The following is a 17,373-nucleotide window of genomic DNA, read 5'->3' as shown; positions in this document are numbered from 1 at the left end:
AGAGGCATATTCAAATAAAATTGTCAACTCTTTATGAAATACAAAATTGTGAGATATTCGTGAAAACCTCCTTAATTACCAGCAACCATTCAAGGCCAAATGATTTATCATTTAAGTAGTAGCTCTTCAGGAGTTGAGGTGCTTGTAGAAATCCATTAAGGAGTTGACTTCTTATGAATATGAGAAGGGGAAATATAAGGCTTTTATTTCCAAGTAAAAATTATTGAAGATTGTTTCTTATCAAACAGTTCTCTGTAGTACTCTGATGACCACTGCACAATATAAATTAGAAATAAAATTTCTCATTTTATAAATTTAATTTTGAAATAAAAATATTCTGTTTACATTATTTCCTCATCATAAAATATCAAGAGGAATAACAGAGTTATTCATTAAGAGTGGAAGAGATCTTGAGTGTCTTTCCTTATTCTCCTTCCTTAGAATTAGATTACATCTAAACTAACTGATAAGTGATGTTTTACTTTTGGAGAACAACATGTATAATGAAAACAAACTAACTTCACATTGATTTGGAATTACAACTAAGACAAATATCTTTAATTACTTATGTTTTAGTTTAATGGAATAAAAAATGAATCGCTTTGAAAAAATAATAAAATTTTTAAAAATGACTTGCTTTATGGGGTTAGTATTAGAATTTCTTTCATATTTAAAATATCAGTGCTGACAGATTTCCACAAAATGTTTTATGGTTGAAATTTTTATTTACTGTTATAGCTCCATGATGAGATTTTGGTATCAAGCATGGACGCATCTAGACAACTGATGTTAAATGAAGAACAGTTGGAAGATATGAGGCAGGAACTTGTACGACAATACCAAGAACATCAACAGGCAACAGAACTGTTAAGGCAGGCGCATATGCGGCAGATGGAGAGACAGAGAGAAGATCAGGAACAGCTACAAGAAGAAATTAAGAGGCTGAATAAACAGTTAGCCCAGGTATAGGACCTTGAGTCCCTTTTTTCCCCAATTAAAATGGCAGTACTCTTTATATAGATTTTTTTAAAGTCAAAATTATTGCCAAGATCTGAGCATATACAAATATTTAACAGGAACAGATTTCACAAGCACAGCAGCCTTAGATCTTGTTAGGGTCACCTAACTCAACCTTGGATTGCATTATCTTTCTACCATTTGATTTTCTGCCATTAAAGTCACTGGAAAAGTGGTCACAAGGTTATTTGTTTGCTTTTAATCATTTAATTGATGCTACATGGCAAAAGTACAAAGAAATTTAGGAAATTCTTTGTGCTGAGGTGCAGTTGGTATTCAGTTTAACCATATTTATATATAGTTTTGTGAGGCCACCAATTAGCATCTCCAAGGTTTACCTTTATCTTTAATCTGTCTTTTTAATCATGAATGGAAATCTGAAGTAGTATGTTTCTGGAATTTTCTCCAAGGAAACATCTCTTCTTGATTTGAGAAATGCAAATTTACATAATGCTCTTCCCTCTTTCTTGACTAAATTTACATACTTGGTATTTGGGAGCTGAATTCTTATCAATTGCTGTATGTAATATACTCACAAAATCATTGTAGAAAAGCAAGAAGTAGTTCTGTAAAAGTTCTTACGAAGAGAAAGCTATTCAATTTATTTTGAAAAGATAGGCTAAAATAAGGGATAAGAAATAGAGAACTCTTGAAATACAGTTTCAGATATAGAGTAATATGAAAATTGGGTCGGGAACATTAAACATATCATTTGGAAAAATTAATTTTGCTTTTCTTCATTGCATTTTGTGAATTTAAACTTCTGGATTTTTCAATGCAAAATTGGCATATAATAATACTGTTAGTTGAGCAACACAGATTCCTGAATATTTAGACCTAATTAGCTTTTTTTTATAAGTTTCAAATTTTGCATTGAACTTTATTATATATGCTTTTAACCCGTAATCATGGAATACAAATCAGGGTAGAACCAAAGCCTGTTGGTTCTAGGGGTTTAAAAGAAATCTGCTTAATATTCCTGCTTTCTCCTTCTATCGCAAACAATATTCTCTCATGACCTTTTTTCTTATTTAGAGATCCTCAATAGATAATGAAAACCTGGTTTCAGAGAGAGAGAGGGTGCTTTTAGAGGAGCTGGAAGCACTAAAGCAGCTATCTCTAGCTGGAAGAGAGAAGCTGTGTTGTGAGCTGCGCAACAGCAGTACGCAAACACAGGTAGTATGGACTTTGGCCCATCTAGGAGCAATGGATCAACAATGCAGTAGGATCTGTGTGTCTTTGTTGTTGGTGTGAAATGTATTTTTTTATAGATATGAGCTTAACATATTTGTAATTGTGAACATGTAAGGTAGGTGGAGCCAAGATACCTTACATTCCATTTAAGGTAATTTGAATCTGACAGTGGGTTAGGAGCAACTGTTGTTTCACCAAAGAGCTGAGTAACTTAACAGACTTGTCACATTATAGCATGCTTTATCTTGAACCCATTAATATTTTTTTCACCTTTGCACCAGACTGTTTTATCTTTTTTGATAATGCTAATCTCTTGATAAAATATAGTTAAATATTATTTCAAACAGTATCTATTTTGCACGCAGAGGTTCTGTTTCACCTTGTAACAATATAGAAGAATGTCGCACTATTTCCAAGATGACCGGTTTTCTTTCTGTCTTGTCCTCTCTGCCTTTACACAAACTTGAACAGAATGAAAGTGAAAATCAAGAGGTTGAGAAACAGTCCTTTAAAGAAAAGGAATTGGACAGAAAACCTGAAGAGGTGCCTCCTGAAATTCTGTCCAATGAAAGGTATACAGAGTATGTATTTTTTCCAAGCAAAGTGAATTTAAATAATTGTTTCAATGCTATTAACTTTATTTGTCTTTACTTTTATTTTGTACATTTATTTGTTCGTTGTACTCTGTATGTAAAGAATGATCAGTTTTGATCATTAAATAGATGAGTTTTTAAAAATCATTTGTATATAGAGTAATTTTATTGGATATTGATCATATACTTAAGTCAGTAAATGATAGACATTATTTGGTTATTGAACCTTTCTTAATTTAATTTTATTCTTTGATTTTATTCTGTTCAGATGCCATTTTTTATCCAAAAAACAAAGTTGTGCTTGTGAGTTTATCCCTTCACTGTGTGGACATACAGTTAGTGTAAACCACCCCCTGGTTTGTTTATGATGAGAAAAAATAATTAAATGTGATAGTCTACACTTAGCTTCTTTCATTCACTTAGTGCATAACATATGAGAACTTTTAATCCATACCCCATTTTCATGGAGGAATAAATTAATGATCTGATGTTAACAAAAATTTCCCTTAGTTTGATTTTGTACAGGTTAATAGAAAAAGGAAAATAGTTACCCCACATTAATATTAAGAACTTTAAGCACAATATTTTAAAGCTTGTTTTGTTCAAATGAAAGTAATTTCTTTAATTTTAAATTAAAACTAATATCTACTAACTTAATTTCCTCCTTTTCCAATTTCTGTGACTGTCATCCCTCTGTGTCCTCCTAACCTCCTTCCTCAGCTTGCATGGAGGAATTTGGCCCCTAAGATTTTGGCTTCCCCATTGGATCATCAGTATGGAACACAGTCAGTATGGAACTCAAACAAGAAAGACAGTGTATGAAAATTAGAGTTACCACAGCAATATAAAATAAACAAAATGTTTATTTTATATTATTTATCTCCAGTTGATATACTTTTAAAATTATACAGTGTTTAGTTTTTAGGAATTTTTGTAGTGAGTGCTGATAAATGAGTATTCCTATTTATTGTGTTTTAACATCATATTAATTTTAATCACTTCTCTTATGTAGATGTATTTTCAGATTATCCTAGTCCTGGAGTGTTTGGAGCTTGACCAAAACCTCAGAAACAGTTAAAGAAAGAAACCCTTATTTACTTCCTATTAACTAAATTATTTAGACTTTTATTTTTAATATCCTTGCTTATGTAAGCAGACAACTTGATCTAGGTGTAAAAATAGAACTGTCTTTTTCACTTGACAAATGCTGAAGGAAAACTGCTCCATTTATTACCTTGTCTTAAAATAGTTATCCTTTGTGCCTGTGAAAACAGATACTCTTTAACCTGCTTATTGCTGATCTCCAACAATGTGAAGTTGAAAGGGAAGCTGTTTTAAGCAGAGGACCTTTACTGTGAAAGTCTCTTATTTTGTCTTCATGTATTGAATATATAATTTGCTGCTGTAATGTCATTTTTGAATTAAGCTGTTAGGACAAGAGAGTTATTTAGTTATTAGAAAGATTAATTAGATAAACTTCTGAATCACCCTTTATGGAAGTCTGTTTCTTGACATGTGAAGATGTTTGTGTTAAGCAAAAAAAAAAGCATACAAAAACACTTTGTCCAAGACCATCCCATTTTTGTTTTTTAAATATATATATTTATGAGAGAGAGGGAGGAAATGTCTAGAAGGATAGGCGTTAAAATGTTAACAGTGATTATCTCTGAGTACTAAGATATTTTTCTGGGTCGTTAGGAATATTTTCTAATTTTTAAAAATAAGAATGTCACTTGTCTTGTAAAGAGATGCACTGTTAATTCCATTTGGTTGAAAATAGGTTCCTTCTGTTGGCTGAAATGAGTACAGTATATGTAACAAGAAATTTCTGTCTCTGGAGCAAATATTCCCTCTGGTTTTGGCAGATAGGGAAATTGTACTATCGACCTTTTTTAAAGCAGATCTCTGCCCCCCTTTTTTTTTAAATTAGTCATATAGACCATCACCATTAAGCGATAGAAATACTAACACATTTTTTTCTGTTGGTATTTTAAAATTATATTTTAAGATTGTATTTTAAAATATACTGTTTGACCTATACAAAGATTAAATGTAAAACATAAGAGTAACCATGAATGGTATTAACTAGCTCAATAACTTGCATATGCTTAGGTTCTGCTACAATTTTTAAAACTGAGTTTTTGCATCTCTCTGAAATTTTCTTCTGTTCTGGAACCTCTGGCGTAAAACTTTAGTTATTTGATTTCTTTCAGGTCAACAAAATGTTGCACATTTTTAGAAAATATTATAGTTCACTAAATGACCAAAATTTTTCAGAAGAAAACAAATTTTATAATTATAAAATAAATAGAATACAAAAAAGCATTTGATTTTAAGTGCCATTGTATATTATTTTAATAGAGTCACATGAAATTTTTTTAAGTCAAATATTTTGTAGTGTATTTTTTGCAGAACATAACTGAAGTGTTTGCCTTAAAAGGATTAAACATTTTAATAAATGTTTCCTTATCTATACAGATATGCACTCCAGAAAGCTAATAACAGACTTCTGAAGATCCTCTTAGAAGTTGTAAAGACAACAGCAGCTGTTGAAGAAACAATTGGTCGCCATGTCCTTGGTATTCTAGATAGATCTAGTAAAGGCCAGTCATCTGCCAGCCTGATTTGGAAGTCAGAAGCAGAGACACCAATAAAGTCATGTGTCCACGAAGAACATACAGGAGGTACCAATTTTATATGCTGTTGTAATTATCATCATCTTCAGTAAATCTTGCTGAATTCAAGGCACTTTACTATGTGTTGGAAACGCAGAAGAGAAAATATTAAAGTATTTTCCAATAAAAAGACCTCCAAACACAAAAACACTAAAGCCGCTGTTCTCAAAATACCATTATTGTTAAGCATTTGCAAGTGGGTGTCTTAGAGTTGTCATTATACATACATAGGCTTATTAATATGCTACATAAACCAAAGGCTATTTAATTTCTCCACCAATAAAAAGTAAATTCCACATGACCACTCAGGACACTTACCAATATCCATAAGGTATAGGCAATGTCCTGAAACCACCCTGTAAATTAAGGAAAGCTTAGAAATAAAGAACTTTTCATAATCAAGCACTAGTTTCACATACCTTTTGAGATGGTGAAAAGGAAGTCTTTATAAGAAATCCAAGGTTTGAGCTTATCTTTGGACTGTCCTCTGCTAGGTCCTTTTTTCCTTTTGGAGAAGTGGATGTTTGCATATCCAGGAGTTAGGTCCTAACATGACATGACCTGTTTTCCCAGCTCTCTTTTCTAGCTGTGTGGGTTGGGCTCTTCTTTGAATTCCTTATGTTCACATTGCTGACCTTACAGTCTCTCTTGCTTTTTCAATTCATAATTCCTTGCTGGAGAGGGAATCAGAAAATCAACAGTGGAAAAAGTTTTTGTCAGATAGGGGAAAATACGGTCTGGAAACTTCAACTATGAGATCAAGGCCTTCCTTCACTACCATTCCATGCCCAACAACTTCTCCCCAGTTGGAGACCAGTCATCTTAAGAATAAAAATGCCAGTTTATGCAGTTTTGGAGAGCATTCTGTTTGTTAAGTTTCATGTAGAGAAATGAGAAGAAATTATCCCACTTAGAGAAGATTTGCCTAGTTACAGTTTGACCAATAGCATTTTTCTAAGTGCAGAGAAAAACTTGATTTGAAATTTTAAGTAAAATTGACTTTAAAAACCTGTTGATTTCAAAGATAATTTTTAAAACTGCTTTCAGTAAAGTAAGAGCTCAAATAATACTGTAATTTTAAACTTCCCTACAAACTGGTTCTTTTCAAACTTCGTAGAAGTGTTTTCTTTAATTTCTTGGTTAAGCTCTCAATCAAGGGCTGTTTTTTTGCTTATGGATCTTGATGTATAGAAAAGCATTAGGTAGTATTTTCTTGGTCCCATTGTGAAAGTGTTTATCATATTGTGCTTTTTTTAAAAAGCAATTATTTCATTAACCAGTTTCACTTAACCATTTGGGAAAGGGGACATCTTTGCTCTTCTACAGGTAAGACCTGCTCCATATTCAAAAGACACTTGGAGAGGAGGGTATAGCTCAAGTGGTAGAGCACATGTTGGTAGAGCACATGTTTAGCATGCACAAGGTCCTGGGTTCAATCCCCAGTACCTCCTCTAAAAATAAATAGATAAACCTAATTACCACCCCCCAACAAAAAAAGTTAAAAGAAAAAAAAAAAAAAGACACTCAGGAATGTTCTGTAGGTCACAGAAATACTTTGTGCTTTTTTTGTTGGCAGGTCTCTTAGACATTTCTCAAAGTTGTTGTTGAAGATTTCAGCAAATGACACACCTTAAAAGACCACAAACTCACTTCCAGAGCAGTGTTCCCATACTTATGAAAAGGAATAAATTGGTAATTTAATTCAAGCATAGAGGGTTATATTTATGTTCTTTTTCTATGAGAAAGCAGACTCAAAAGGACATCTGATCTACTAGCCTGCTTTCTTGCATGCCTGCATCTAAATCTCTCATCATAGATTAAATATGTCTCTATCCTATTTTGAGATATCTAATAATAGAGTCATTTTAAAATTATAAGCAGTTTTATCAGTTCAATTCTACAGATATTTATTGAGCAATTTCTTTTTGCTCTCTGCTTTACAATTCACAGTCTAGTGAAAGAGGCACTGAAGTTCCAATTCATGGCAAAATAAAATCATGTTACTTAATATTTTAATACCACTATATATATATATTTGAATCAAGCCTTTTAAAAAAATTTATTTAACTGTTAATGGATACTGAAAATAATATTAAGATCCAAGAGGAAAAATTAAATCCACAGTTAAGAAATATAGTATAAAGAATATTAAAACAGAGATAAGAATTTTGGTAGTATTAGCATCGTTGATTATAATGTGCATTTTCCATTTAATTACTCAGTTTTTATGTTTTTGAACGTGGCAATGATGTGTTAGTCTTACTAACAAAATTAGAATGACCCCTAATACTATTTGGAGACTCTTAGATACAGTTTTCATCTTGAAGGAAATACTGAATTAATAGAATTTATAACTTTGAATTTGCTGATAAAGTTTGAAGAAAACATTGTCTTTAAAATATTAACACTGTTCCATATGTAAGAATTTTTCTGGATGTTTCTTCATATTTTTAATGGAAGTAGTATTGTAAAAACTAAAATGAACTTTTGAATTATTTATTATATGTCTTATTTAATGTAATGGAAAAAGTTAAGTCCAAATCTGAATATGAAGCAACTTTTTGCTTTTCAGTTTTTACATAGGACTTTCTGTTGCATATAATAGCACTTGTAATCTGTTTTCAGCCTTCAAGTCAACTTGTTTAGATTTTAAGCGTGTATGGACTTGTTAACTCTCTAAAAAAATAAATAATTGACTTGCTAATGTTTGCTTCCTCATAAGAATAACCTAGTTTATGAAACTGAAGGGAAATTTGAGCCAAGGTGAAATCACTTGAACTTCAGTGAATATTAGATTTGTTCATAAAAATGAATTCCCCCAGGATGTGTCTGAAGAAATTGTCCTGTAGGCCTATACTCTGATGGTTCAGGGATAAAATGCTTTTTACCTGTCCTTTAGGAGGCCAGGGACTGAATCTCATTTGTTGCAGCTTTTATTTGGAGCAGTGTGATGTTACAAAAAGAATGCTGGATTAATGAGGTGGTCTTTGATTTTTGTTCTAGTTTGCTCTGACCTTGGGCAAATCTCTTAGCCTCCTGGGGCTTCAGTTAAGTTTACTTATCTGTCACAGATGAGAGTCAGACTAGTGATTTTCAGTTGGAGCCCTAGAAACCTTCAGGCCATTGGAGCAGGGGAATGCAGTGTCATATCACCCTTCCTAAACTGAGAAGCTTATAGTTATCTATATGGAATGAACATGCTATAATCCATAAAATAAACAACTAAAGAATTTTTGAATAACCATCATCTGCCATATTTAAGACACAAGTCTGAGTGTCTCACCAATCTGAAATCATGTTTCTGTTCATGAAACTGGTCATTCTGAGATTTCTATTGGCGTTCAATGAAATTGCCCTGCCAGTTTATATTTTTCTTTGATTTTTGTCCTGCCAAAGGCTTGTTATTATAAATACAGTGTAAGTTTGATGCTGTTCTCATTCCTTTATTTCATTAGAATAAACAAAAAAAGTTCTATTTCTTCATTGGAATGTACTCAGATTATTTTTGTTTGTTTATATCTTTAAAATGTTGTCAATCAAATATATTAAGCTGATTGACATCTTTATCTTTTCTAGGTACTCTGATGTTTATTTTTTCATTAGCCATTAAAAATTTAACATTCAGAATCTTTATATAAGCCATTTTATTTTATATATCCTTTGTATTTTGTGTTTGAGATTTGCTTCCATGTAATATATAGTACCTTCAGTTTTTTTCCTCACCATTGGTTCCTTCTCTGCACCCTAAAACATGCTGATATCTTCATAATACAGAAAAGAAAAACATTAGTTTTTCTCAGCTTTGCTCCCCCTTTAATGTAAACCTCAACAATCTATGAGAGATTAGATCAGTTCCTGCTTCCACCAGCTTTGGTTTCTGTTTCTACGGTACCGAAGCTGCTCTCCTTAAGGACAAACGTGATCTCGCAATTGTCAACTCCAGTGGTATCTTCTGAGTCCTTGTCCTGTTTGACTTTCTAGACAAATAACAATATTGAAGTCTTTCCCTTTTTGAAACATTCTCCTCTTGTCTCTGAGAGCATCTCTCTCCTGTCTTTTTTTTTTTTTTTTAAATAGGTTCTTTTTTTGACTTATTCTGTGCAGGGACTCCAACTGTGTTTGTCCTTCCCTCACTAAATATTGCTCCCAAAACAAATATGTCCACTTCCAAAGTTTGATTCTCACTTTCTACAAATGATTCCTAAGTCTCTGCAGACCCAAATTTCTAAAAGTTGACTTCTCTTCCATATAGCTCATTACTACTTCAGATTCCTCATTTTTCATGCTTACTCTGTTCATTTTCTCCTGATTTTAGAGTATTTTCTTAATGACTCTTCTATCTAAGCTGGAAACCGAGAGTCATCTTTTACTACTTCTCTTTCTTCCTTGTCTTACACATTCAGTCTTTTCCAACCTGGGCCTAGACTCCATCCATCTTACTTAATGTCCTTGACACTTCTTATCCTGGCATTTGAAATAGCATTCTAACCAGACTTTTCTCCTCAAACCCTTCCTCTGCATTGCTACAGTTTACTTCTTGATTCATGAATTTGATGTTACCTTCCTGCTCAAAAATTTACTTCCTCATAATTTCTAATAAAACCCCACATTACTATAAAATGTAAGGGCTTTCACAACTTGGATCCAGCCTACCTTCTAGCTACCTTGTTTCAGCTCTGTCCGCTGCCTTATCCTTACTTCTCCACATACTTTCATCTCATAGAGCCTTGACTTCTCATCATATTGCATCATGTTCTCTTTCCTAAGATTTGTCAGATACTCTTTGTCCATTAAAAGAAAATGTTCCTAGAATGCATTTAATTTCTCAGATAAAAATGCTATATAACATAGGTATTTTTAGCTTTTTTTTAACACCAATTATGAACTTTTAATACCTTTTGCTTCTGTAGCTTCATCAAAAATTTATTTATTTTCTAGACTGCATTATTTAGTGACTTTGTAATATACATTGTGTTGTACTGTATCTGAACTTATTTTGAATTCTAGGTCATTTTGAACTCATGTCTAAAGTATTAATCCCTATTATCAGGAAATTCCATTATGAATGTATGGAATAATATAAGTAAATACTAGTCTAGTTGTTTTTTAATTTTGAGAATAAAAATACAAAATGAAAATTGTATTAGCTGTTATACTAAGAATTAGATAAACCTATGTAATAGCAAACATTTAAAATCTTTTTCTAGAATGCAGTTTGGATTCTTCAACCAGTGACATACAGAGAACGTGCTTAGTGAATATTGAATCACGCTGAATTTGAATCCTCTATCTGAAACTGCATCTGATATCATTACTACATTTGATTGAGAGACCTCCATATGGCACTATCTTCTTTAGCAAGATATCTTAGTAAATAGCTCTTTCTCCTGGGTGACTGTGTCAAACTCAATGTTTATTCCAAGTACTTTGAAAATTAAAGTTTCCTCTGCTTTTAATTTGTTAACTCTGTAGAGTTACTGATAAGATGTATGTACTACTTGTAATAAAAGAATAGGTAATTCCTGTTCAGGAAGTTTCATTGTTCGATTGTAATATGCTGCCACAGATGAGAACTGTATTCCATGGCAGTGATGAATAACAGTTTCAGTTTAGAGAAAACACTTCTAAAGCTTTATCTTCTGCCCATGTAAATTCAGTTTTCTTTACATAAGATAAAAGAATAGTGTGGGTACCTAAGTCCATATTTAAAATCCGAACTGCTTATTAGTCTAACCTCTTCCTGGTATACTTATTACAAAAATTGCAAACTACAAAATGATTTTAAGTCTCTTTTATTGCCTAGCTGAACAGGTAATACTGCCCAGGATAGTGCTCAGAAATCCAAGGGTCTACTCTAGACAAAGTCAAGCACTTTTATCCTTCCATACATCTGGAATATCCCATTGCACAATGTTTTTCTTTTCATGTTGTTATGTGCTTTTTTCATTACACTGTGTGTAATGACCTTGAGGATAGGAACCAGGTCTTGCCACCTGTGTGTCTCCATTACTTAGTATTTAGTGGACATTAAGGAAATACCTGTCGAAAGGTGTTTTAAAATTTTTTTAACTAATTGAAAATAATACGGGGAGGGTGTGGCTCAGTTGTAGAGCACGTGCTTAACATGCACAAAGTCCTGGTTCAATCCCCAGTACCTCCATTAAAATGAATAAATAAATAAACCTAATTACCTACCCCCCCAAATTTTTTTCTTTAAATGAAAAAAATTTTTTAAATAAATTAAAAATACTGACTATCCCATGTATTAATTTATGCAAAGCTCTATTGGCATAGCATTATTCTTCCTATTTTTATACCTGGTAGGTTATCAAATAATATTACATTCTATATTTGCCTATTTTGTGTTTTGTTGCAAAGTTATTAAGAGACCTTGTGGCTCCAGTGATTTCAAGTTTTAATTTGATTTTATTTTGTAACTTTTTAAAAACTATAATTATTAAGTATAATTGATTCATACCTTTAAAATAATGTTATTCTAGTTACAGATGATTCTGTACCCTCTTATTCTGGAAGTGATATACCAAGAAGTGACAGTAGCATGTGGTCAAAAGTAACTGAGGAAGGAACGGAGCTATTACAGCGGCTTATGAGGAGTGGTTTTGCTGGAACTGAAATAGACCCTGAAAATGAAGACCTTATGCTGAATATTAGCTCTCGACTGCAAGCAGCAGTTGAAAAACTCCTAGAAGCCATAAGTGAAACTAGTAATCAGGTAACCTCCTTATATTGCTAATATGTACTGAGTTTAAAGTATTTCTTTCAAACCAGGGAATGACAACTAAATTTTTTCTCTCTACTGTCTCACAAAAATTTAATTTTGGTCCCCTTTATTTATTTTTTTTAATTAAAAATTTTTTTTTAATTAAAGTATACTCAGTTTACAATATTGTGTCAATTTCTGGTGTACAGGATAATGTTTCAATCATACATGCACATATATATATTCCTTTTCATATTCTTTTTCAGTACAGATTACTACAAGATATTGAATATAGTTCCCATGTGTTATACAGTAGGACTTTGTTGTTTATCTGTTTTATATATAGTAGTTAGTATCTGCAAATCTCAAACTCCCAATTTAGTCTCCTCTGATAACCATAAGTTTTTTATGTCCATGAGTCTGTTTCTGTTTTCTAAATAAGTTTATTTGTGTCTTTTATTTATTTATTTTTTTAGATTCCACATATGAGTGATACCATATGGTAGTTTTTTTATCTTTTCTGGCTTCTTCACTTAGTGTAATAATCTCCAGGTCCATCCATGTTGCTGTAAATGGCATTATTTTATTTTTATGGCTGAGTAGTATTCCATTGTATACCATAACTTCTTTATCCAGTCATATGTCAGTGGACATTTAGGTTGTTTACATGTCTTGGCTATTGTAAATAGTGCTGCTGTGAATACTGGGGTGCATGTATCTTTTCGAATTAGAATTCCCTCTGGATATATGCCCAGGAGTGGGGTTGCTGGATCCTATGGTAAGTCTATTTTTAGTTTTTTAAGGAATCTCCATATTGTTTTCCATAATGGCTGCACCAGACTACGTTCCCACCAACTGTGTAGGAGGGTTCCCTCTTCTCCACACCCTCTCCAGCATTTATCGTGGAAGATGATACCTTATTGAGTTTTGATTTGCATTTCTCTGATAATTAATGATACTGAGCGTTTTTTTCAAGTGCCTATTGATCATTTGTGTGTTATCATTAGAGAATTACTTGTTTATGTCATCTGCACATTTTTGGATTGGGTTGTTTGTATTTTTGTTATTAAGTTGTATGAGTTGTTTATATATTCTGGAGATTAAGCCCTTGTCAGTCATACCGTTTGCAGGTATTTTCTCCCATTCTGTAGGCTTTTTGTTTTGTTTATGGTCTGCTTTGCAAAAACTTGTAAGTTTAATTAGGTCCCATTTGTTTATTTTTGTTTTTATTTCTGTTTACCTGGGTAGACTGCCCTAGGAGAATATTGCTAAGATTTATGTCAGAAAATGTTTTGCCGATTTTTTCTTCTAGGAGGTTTAGTCTCTTGTCTTATATTTAAGTCTTTAAGCCATTTTGAGTTTATTTTTGTGTATGGTGTGAGGGAATGTTCTAACTTCATTGATTTACACATGGCTGTCCAACTTTCCCAACAACACTCGCTGAAGAGACTGTCTTTTCTCCACTGTATATTCTTGCCTCTTTTGTCAAAGATTAATTGACCGTAAGTGTGTGTGTTTTTACTGGGCTCTCTTGTCAGTTCCATTGATCCATATGTCTGTTTTTGTGCCAAAACCACACTGTTTTGAATACTGTAGTTCTGTAGTGTTGCCTGAAGTCTGGGAGGGTTATTCCTCCAACTTTGTTCTTTTCCTTCAGTTATTTCTTTGGCAGTTCTGGGTCTCTTGTGATTCCATATAGATTTTAGGATTATTTGTTCTAGTTCTCTGAAAAATGTCCTGGTTAATTTGATAGGGATCACATTAAGTTTGTAGATTGCTTTGGAGAGTATGGCCATTTTAATAATATTAATTCTTCCAATCCAAGAACATGGGATATCTTTCCATTTCTTTAAGTCATTTTTAATTTCCTTAATCAGTGTTTTATAGTTCTCAGGGTATGAGTCTTTCACCTCCTTAGTCAGATTCATTTATAAGTATTTTTTATGTGATTTTTAAAGGGATTATTTCTTTTACTTTGCTTTTTTGATATTTCATTGTTAGTGTAAAGAAATGTAACTAATTTCTGTATGTTAATCTTGTATCCTACTACGTTGTTGAATTGTTTTAACAGCTCTAGTAGTTCTTGTATGGAGCCTTTAGGGTTTTCTATATATAGTACCACGTCATCTGTGTATACTGACAATTTTATGTCTTCTCTTCCAATTTGGATCCCTTGTATTTCTTTTACTTGTCTTATTGCTGTAGCTAGGACTTCCAAGACTATGTTGAATAGAAGTGGTCAGAGTGCACACCTTGTTTGATTCCATATTTTCTCAGGAAGGCTTTCAACTTTTGACAGTTGAATATTATGTTCGCTGTGGGTTTGTTATAAGTAGGTTTTATTATATTGAGATATGTTTCCTCTGTATCTGTGTTAGTGAGAGTTTTTATCATAAATAGGTCTTGAATTTTATCAAATGTTTTTTCTGCATCTGTTGAGATGATCATGTGCTTTTTGCACTTTCTTTTGTTGATGTGGTCTGTCACATTGATGTTTGCGTATGTTGAACCATCCTTGTGTCCCTGGGATGAATCCAACTTGATCATAGTGTGTGATCTTTTTTATGTTGTTGGATTCTAATCAAACAACCATTAGTTTATCTATCAAAGGAACATCAGTTTGCTAATATTTTGCTGAGGATTTTTTGCATCTATGTTCATCAACAATATTGGCCTGTAACTTCTTTTTTGGTACTGTCTTTTTCTGGTTTTGGTATCAGGGAGATGGTGGCTTTATAGAATAAGTTTGGGATTGTTCCCTCCTTCCTCTTCAATCTTTTGGAAGAGTTTGAGAAGAATTGGTTCTTCTTTGCCTGTTTCATAGAATTCCCTAGTGAAGCTGCCTCGTTCTGGACTTTTGTTTGCAGGGAGGTTTTTTTGTCTTTTTTTTTTTTTTTTTTTTTTTTTTGCTGATTCTGTTTCACTTCTAGTGACTTGTCTGCTCAGATGCTGTTTCTTTTGATTCAGTTTTGGTGGACTGTATGTTTTTAGAAACTTGTCGATTTCTTCTAGATTGTCCATTTTGTTGCCATATAGGTGTTCATAGAATTCTCTTGTGGTTTTTTTTGTACTTCTGTGGTGTTGATTGTAATTTCTCCTCTTTCATTTTGTATTTTTTTTATTGTGTTCTCTCTCTCTTCTTGGTGAGCCTGGCCAGAGGCTTGTCAATTTTGTTTACTCTTTCAAAAAACCAGCTCTTGGTTTGATTGATTTTATTCTGTTGTTTTTTTATTAATCTCTATTTTGTTTATTTCCTCCCTGATCCTTACTATTTCTTTCCTTCTGACTTTATGTTTTGTGTTTTCTTCTTTTTGTAATTCTTTTAGGTGGGGTTTAGGCTGTTTATTCAAGATTGTCCTTGTTTTTTTTAAGAAGGCCTGTATCGCTGTGAACTTCTCTCTTAGGATTGCCTTGTGTGCATCTCATAGATTTTGTGTGGTTGTGTTTCCATTGTCATTTGTCTCAAGGTATTTTTAAATTTCTTCTTTGATACCATCATTGGCCCATTGATTTTTTTTTTAGTAGCATGTTGTTTAGTCCCCATGCTGTTGTTTTTTTTCTCATTTTTCTTTTTGTGATTGACTTCTAGCTTCATGCCATTATGGTCAGAAAAGATGCTTGAAATAATTTGTATCCCCTTAAATTTGTTGAGACTTCTTTTGTGTCCAGATATGTGGTCTGTCCTAGAGAATGTTCCATATGCATTTGATAAGAATGTATATTCTATTTGGAGGGGATGTAATTCCTGAAAATACCAACTAAGTCTTACTGTTCTATTGTATCGTTTAGTATCTCTGTTGCCTTATTGATTTTGAGACTGGAAGATCTGTCCAGTGATGTTAGTGGAGTGTTGAAGTCTCCTACTATTACTGTGTTCCCATCAGTTTCTCCCTTTATATCTGTTAGTATTTGTTTTATATATTTAGGTGCTCCTATATTGGGTACATATATTTTAACGAGTGTAATATCTTCATCTTGTATTGCTCCTTCTATCGTTACATAGTGTTCTTCTTTATCTTTCTTTATGGCCTTTGTTTTCAGGTCATTTCCTGTCATTTCCATTTGCAAGAAATATCTTTTTCCATCCTCTCACTTTCATTCTATGTGTGTCCTTCACCATAAAGTGGGTCTCTTGTAGGCAGCATATTGTAGACTCTTGTTTTATTATCCAGTCTGACATTCTGTGTCTTGATTAAAGCATTTAGTCCATTGACTATATGGTATTTATTGATAGATGTGTGTTTATTGCTATTTTAAACTTTGTTTTCCTGTTGATTTTGTTTCTTTACATTTTGTTTTTCCTTTTGTGGTTTGATAATTTTCTTTTTGGTTTTTGTGACTCTGTTGTATGCTATTGATTTGTGTTACCCTGTTTTTCAAGTATGTTAACCCATTACTATTATCTGTTTGCTTTGGACTGGTAATCATATAGGCTCAAGCACAAACTAAAGAAGAACCAAAAAAAACTATATATTTTTTGCTCTCCTCTCCCACATTTAATGATTTTGATGTTCTCTTTTACATCTTCATATTTTTTCTCTTGCTGTTCATTGTAGTTATTGCATTTCCAATTGTGGTTTTCTCTTTTTTTATAGATTCCTTTTTTTTTTTCTATTTAAGGAAGACCTTTCAATATTTTTTTAGAGTAAGCTTAATAAGCTTTCAGTTTTCGCTTGTCTGTGAAAATGTTACAAAGACAACCAATACTGATATCAGTAGTCTTCTTTTTAGGTGGTAAGGGTTAATATAAGATGCTAACAGACTCTTCAGGTTTTAAAAGTCAGTGTTTTAATTTTCAGGTTTTCTGGATTCTTACACATTGCTCTTTTTTGATACCATAAGAGAATTTAACTTTACCATTGTATGAAATATTCCACTATAATATGTATTATTTACTTGAAAGAGTAGTATAAGGAATTTATAAAATAAACCTTGAGCTCATCGAGTATGTCATACATAGTACCATAATATATAACAAAGCAAACCTACAGTTCCTTCATGTGATTTTTACATCCTTTTTACAAATATGATTTGATTACCTCATTTTACTATCTTGGTAGAAAAATTAGAGTGAAGGACAGTTTTCTACATTAAAGTATTGTTTTTATAGAACTTTTGAGGGTATATACCATTATATTTATAGCTTAACTTGGAATTTTCTTTGTGAAATTTT

At 32.4% G+C, this 17,373-nt stretch overlaps 1 protein-coding gene across 10 annotated transcripts in view; it reads left to right on the top strand.

Annotated features, from left to right (window-relative positions):
* Nucleotides 1-17,373, top strand: part of AKAP9 (A-kinase anchoring protein 9) — a 139,203-nt gene that overhangs the window by 66,465 nt on the left and 55,365 nt on the right. For 5 of the 10 annotated variants that reach the window (XM_072964997.1, XM_072965005.1, XM_072964998.1 and 2 more), the window contains 6 exons: nucleotides 739-963; nucleotides 2,053-2,193; nucleotides 2,683-2,783; nucleotides 3,525-3,620; nucleotides 5,283-5,488; nucleotides 11,980-12,212. In XM_072964997.1, the coding sequence (XP_072821098.1) occupies nucleotides 739-963; nucleotides 2,053-2,193; nucleotides 2,683-2,783; nucleotides 3,525-3,620; nucleotides 5,283-5,488; nucleotides 11,980-12,212 (1,002 nt within the window). Of the gene's footprint in view, nucleotides 1-738; nucleotides 964-2,052; nucleotides 2,194-2,682; nucleotides 2,793-3,524; nucleotides 3,621-5,282; nucleotides 5,489-11,979; nucleotides 12,213-17,373 lie in introns of all 10 variants that reach the window. The other 5 variants (XM_072965002.1, XM_072965001.1, XM_072964999.1 and 2 more) reach the window with 4 other exon arrangements.

The sequence above is a fragment of the Vicugna pacos genome, chromosome 7 (assembly GCF_048564905.1).
Source record: "Vicugna pacos chromosome 7, VicPac4, whole genome shotgun sequence".
In the NCBI taxonomy this organism is placed as follows: domain Eukaryota; kingdom Metazoa; phylum Chordata; class Mammalia; order Artiodactyla; family Camelidae; genus Vicugna; species Vicugna pacos.
Note: the sequence above shows the minus strand (reverse complement) of the source record. Positions and strands in the feature narration are given on the sequence as shown.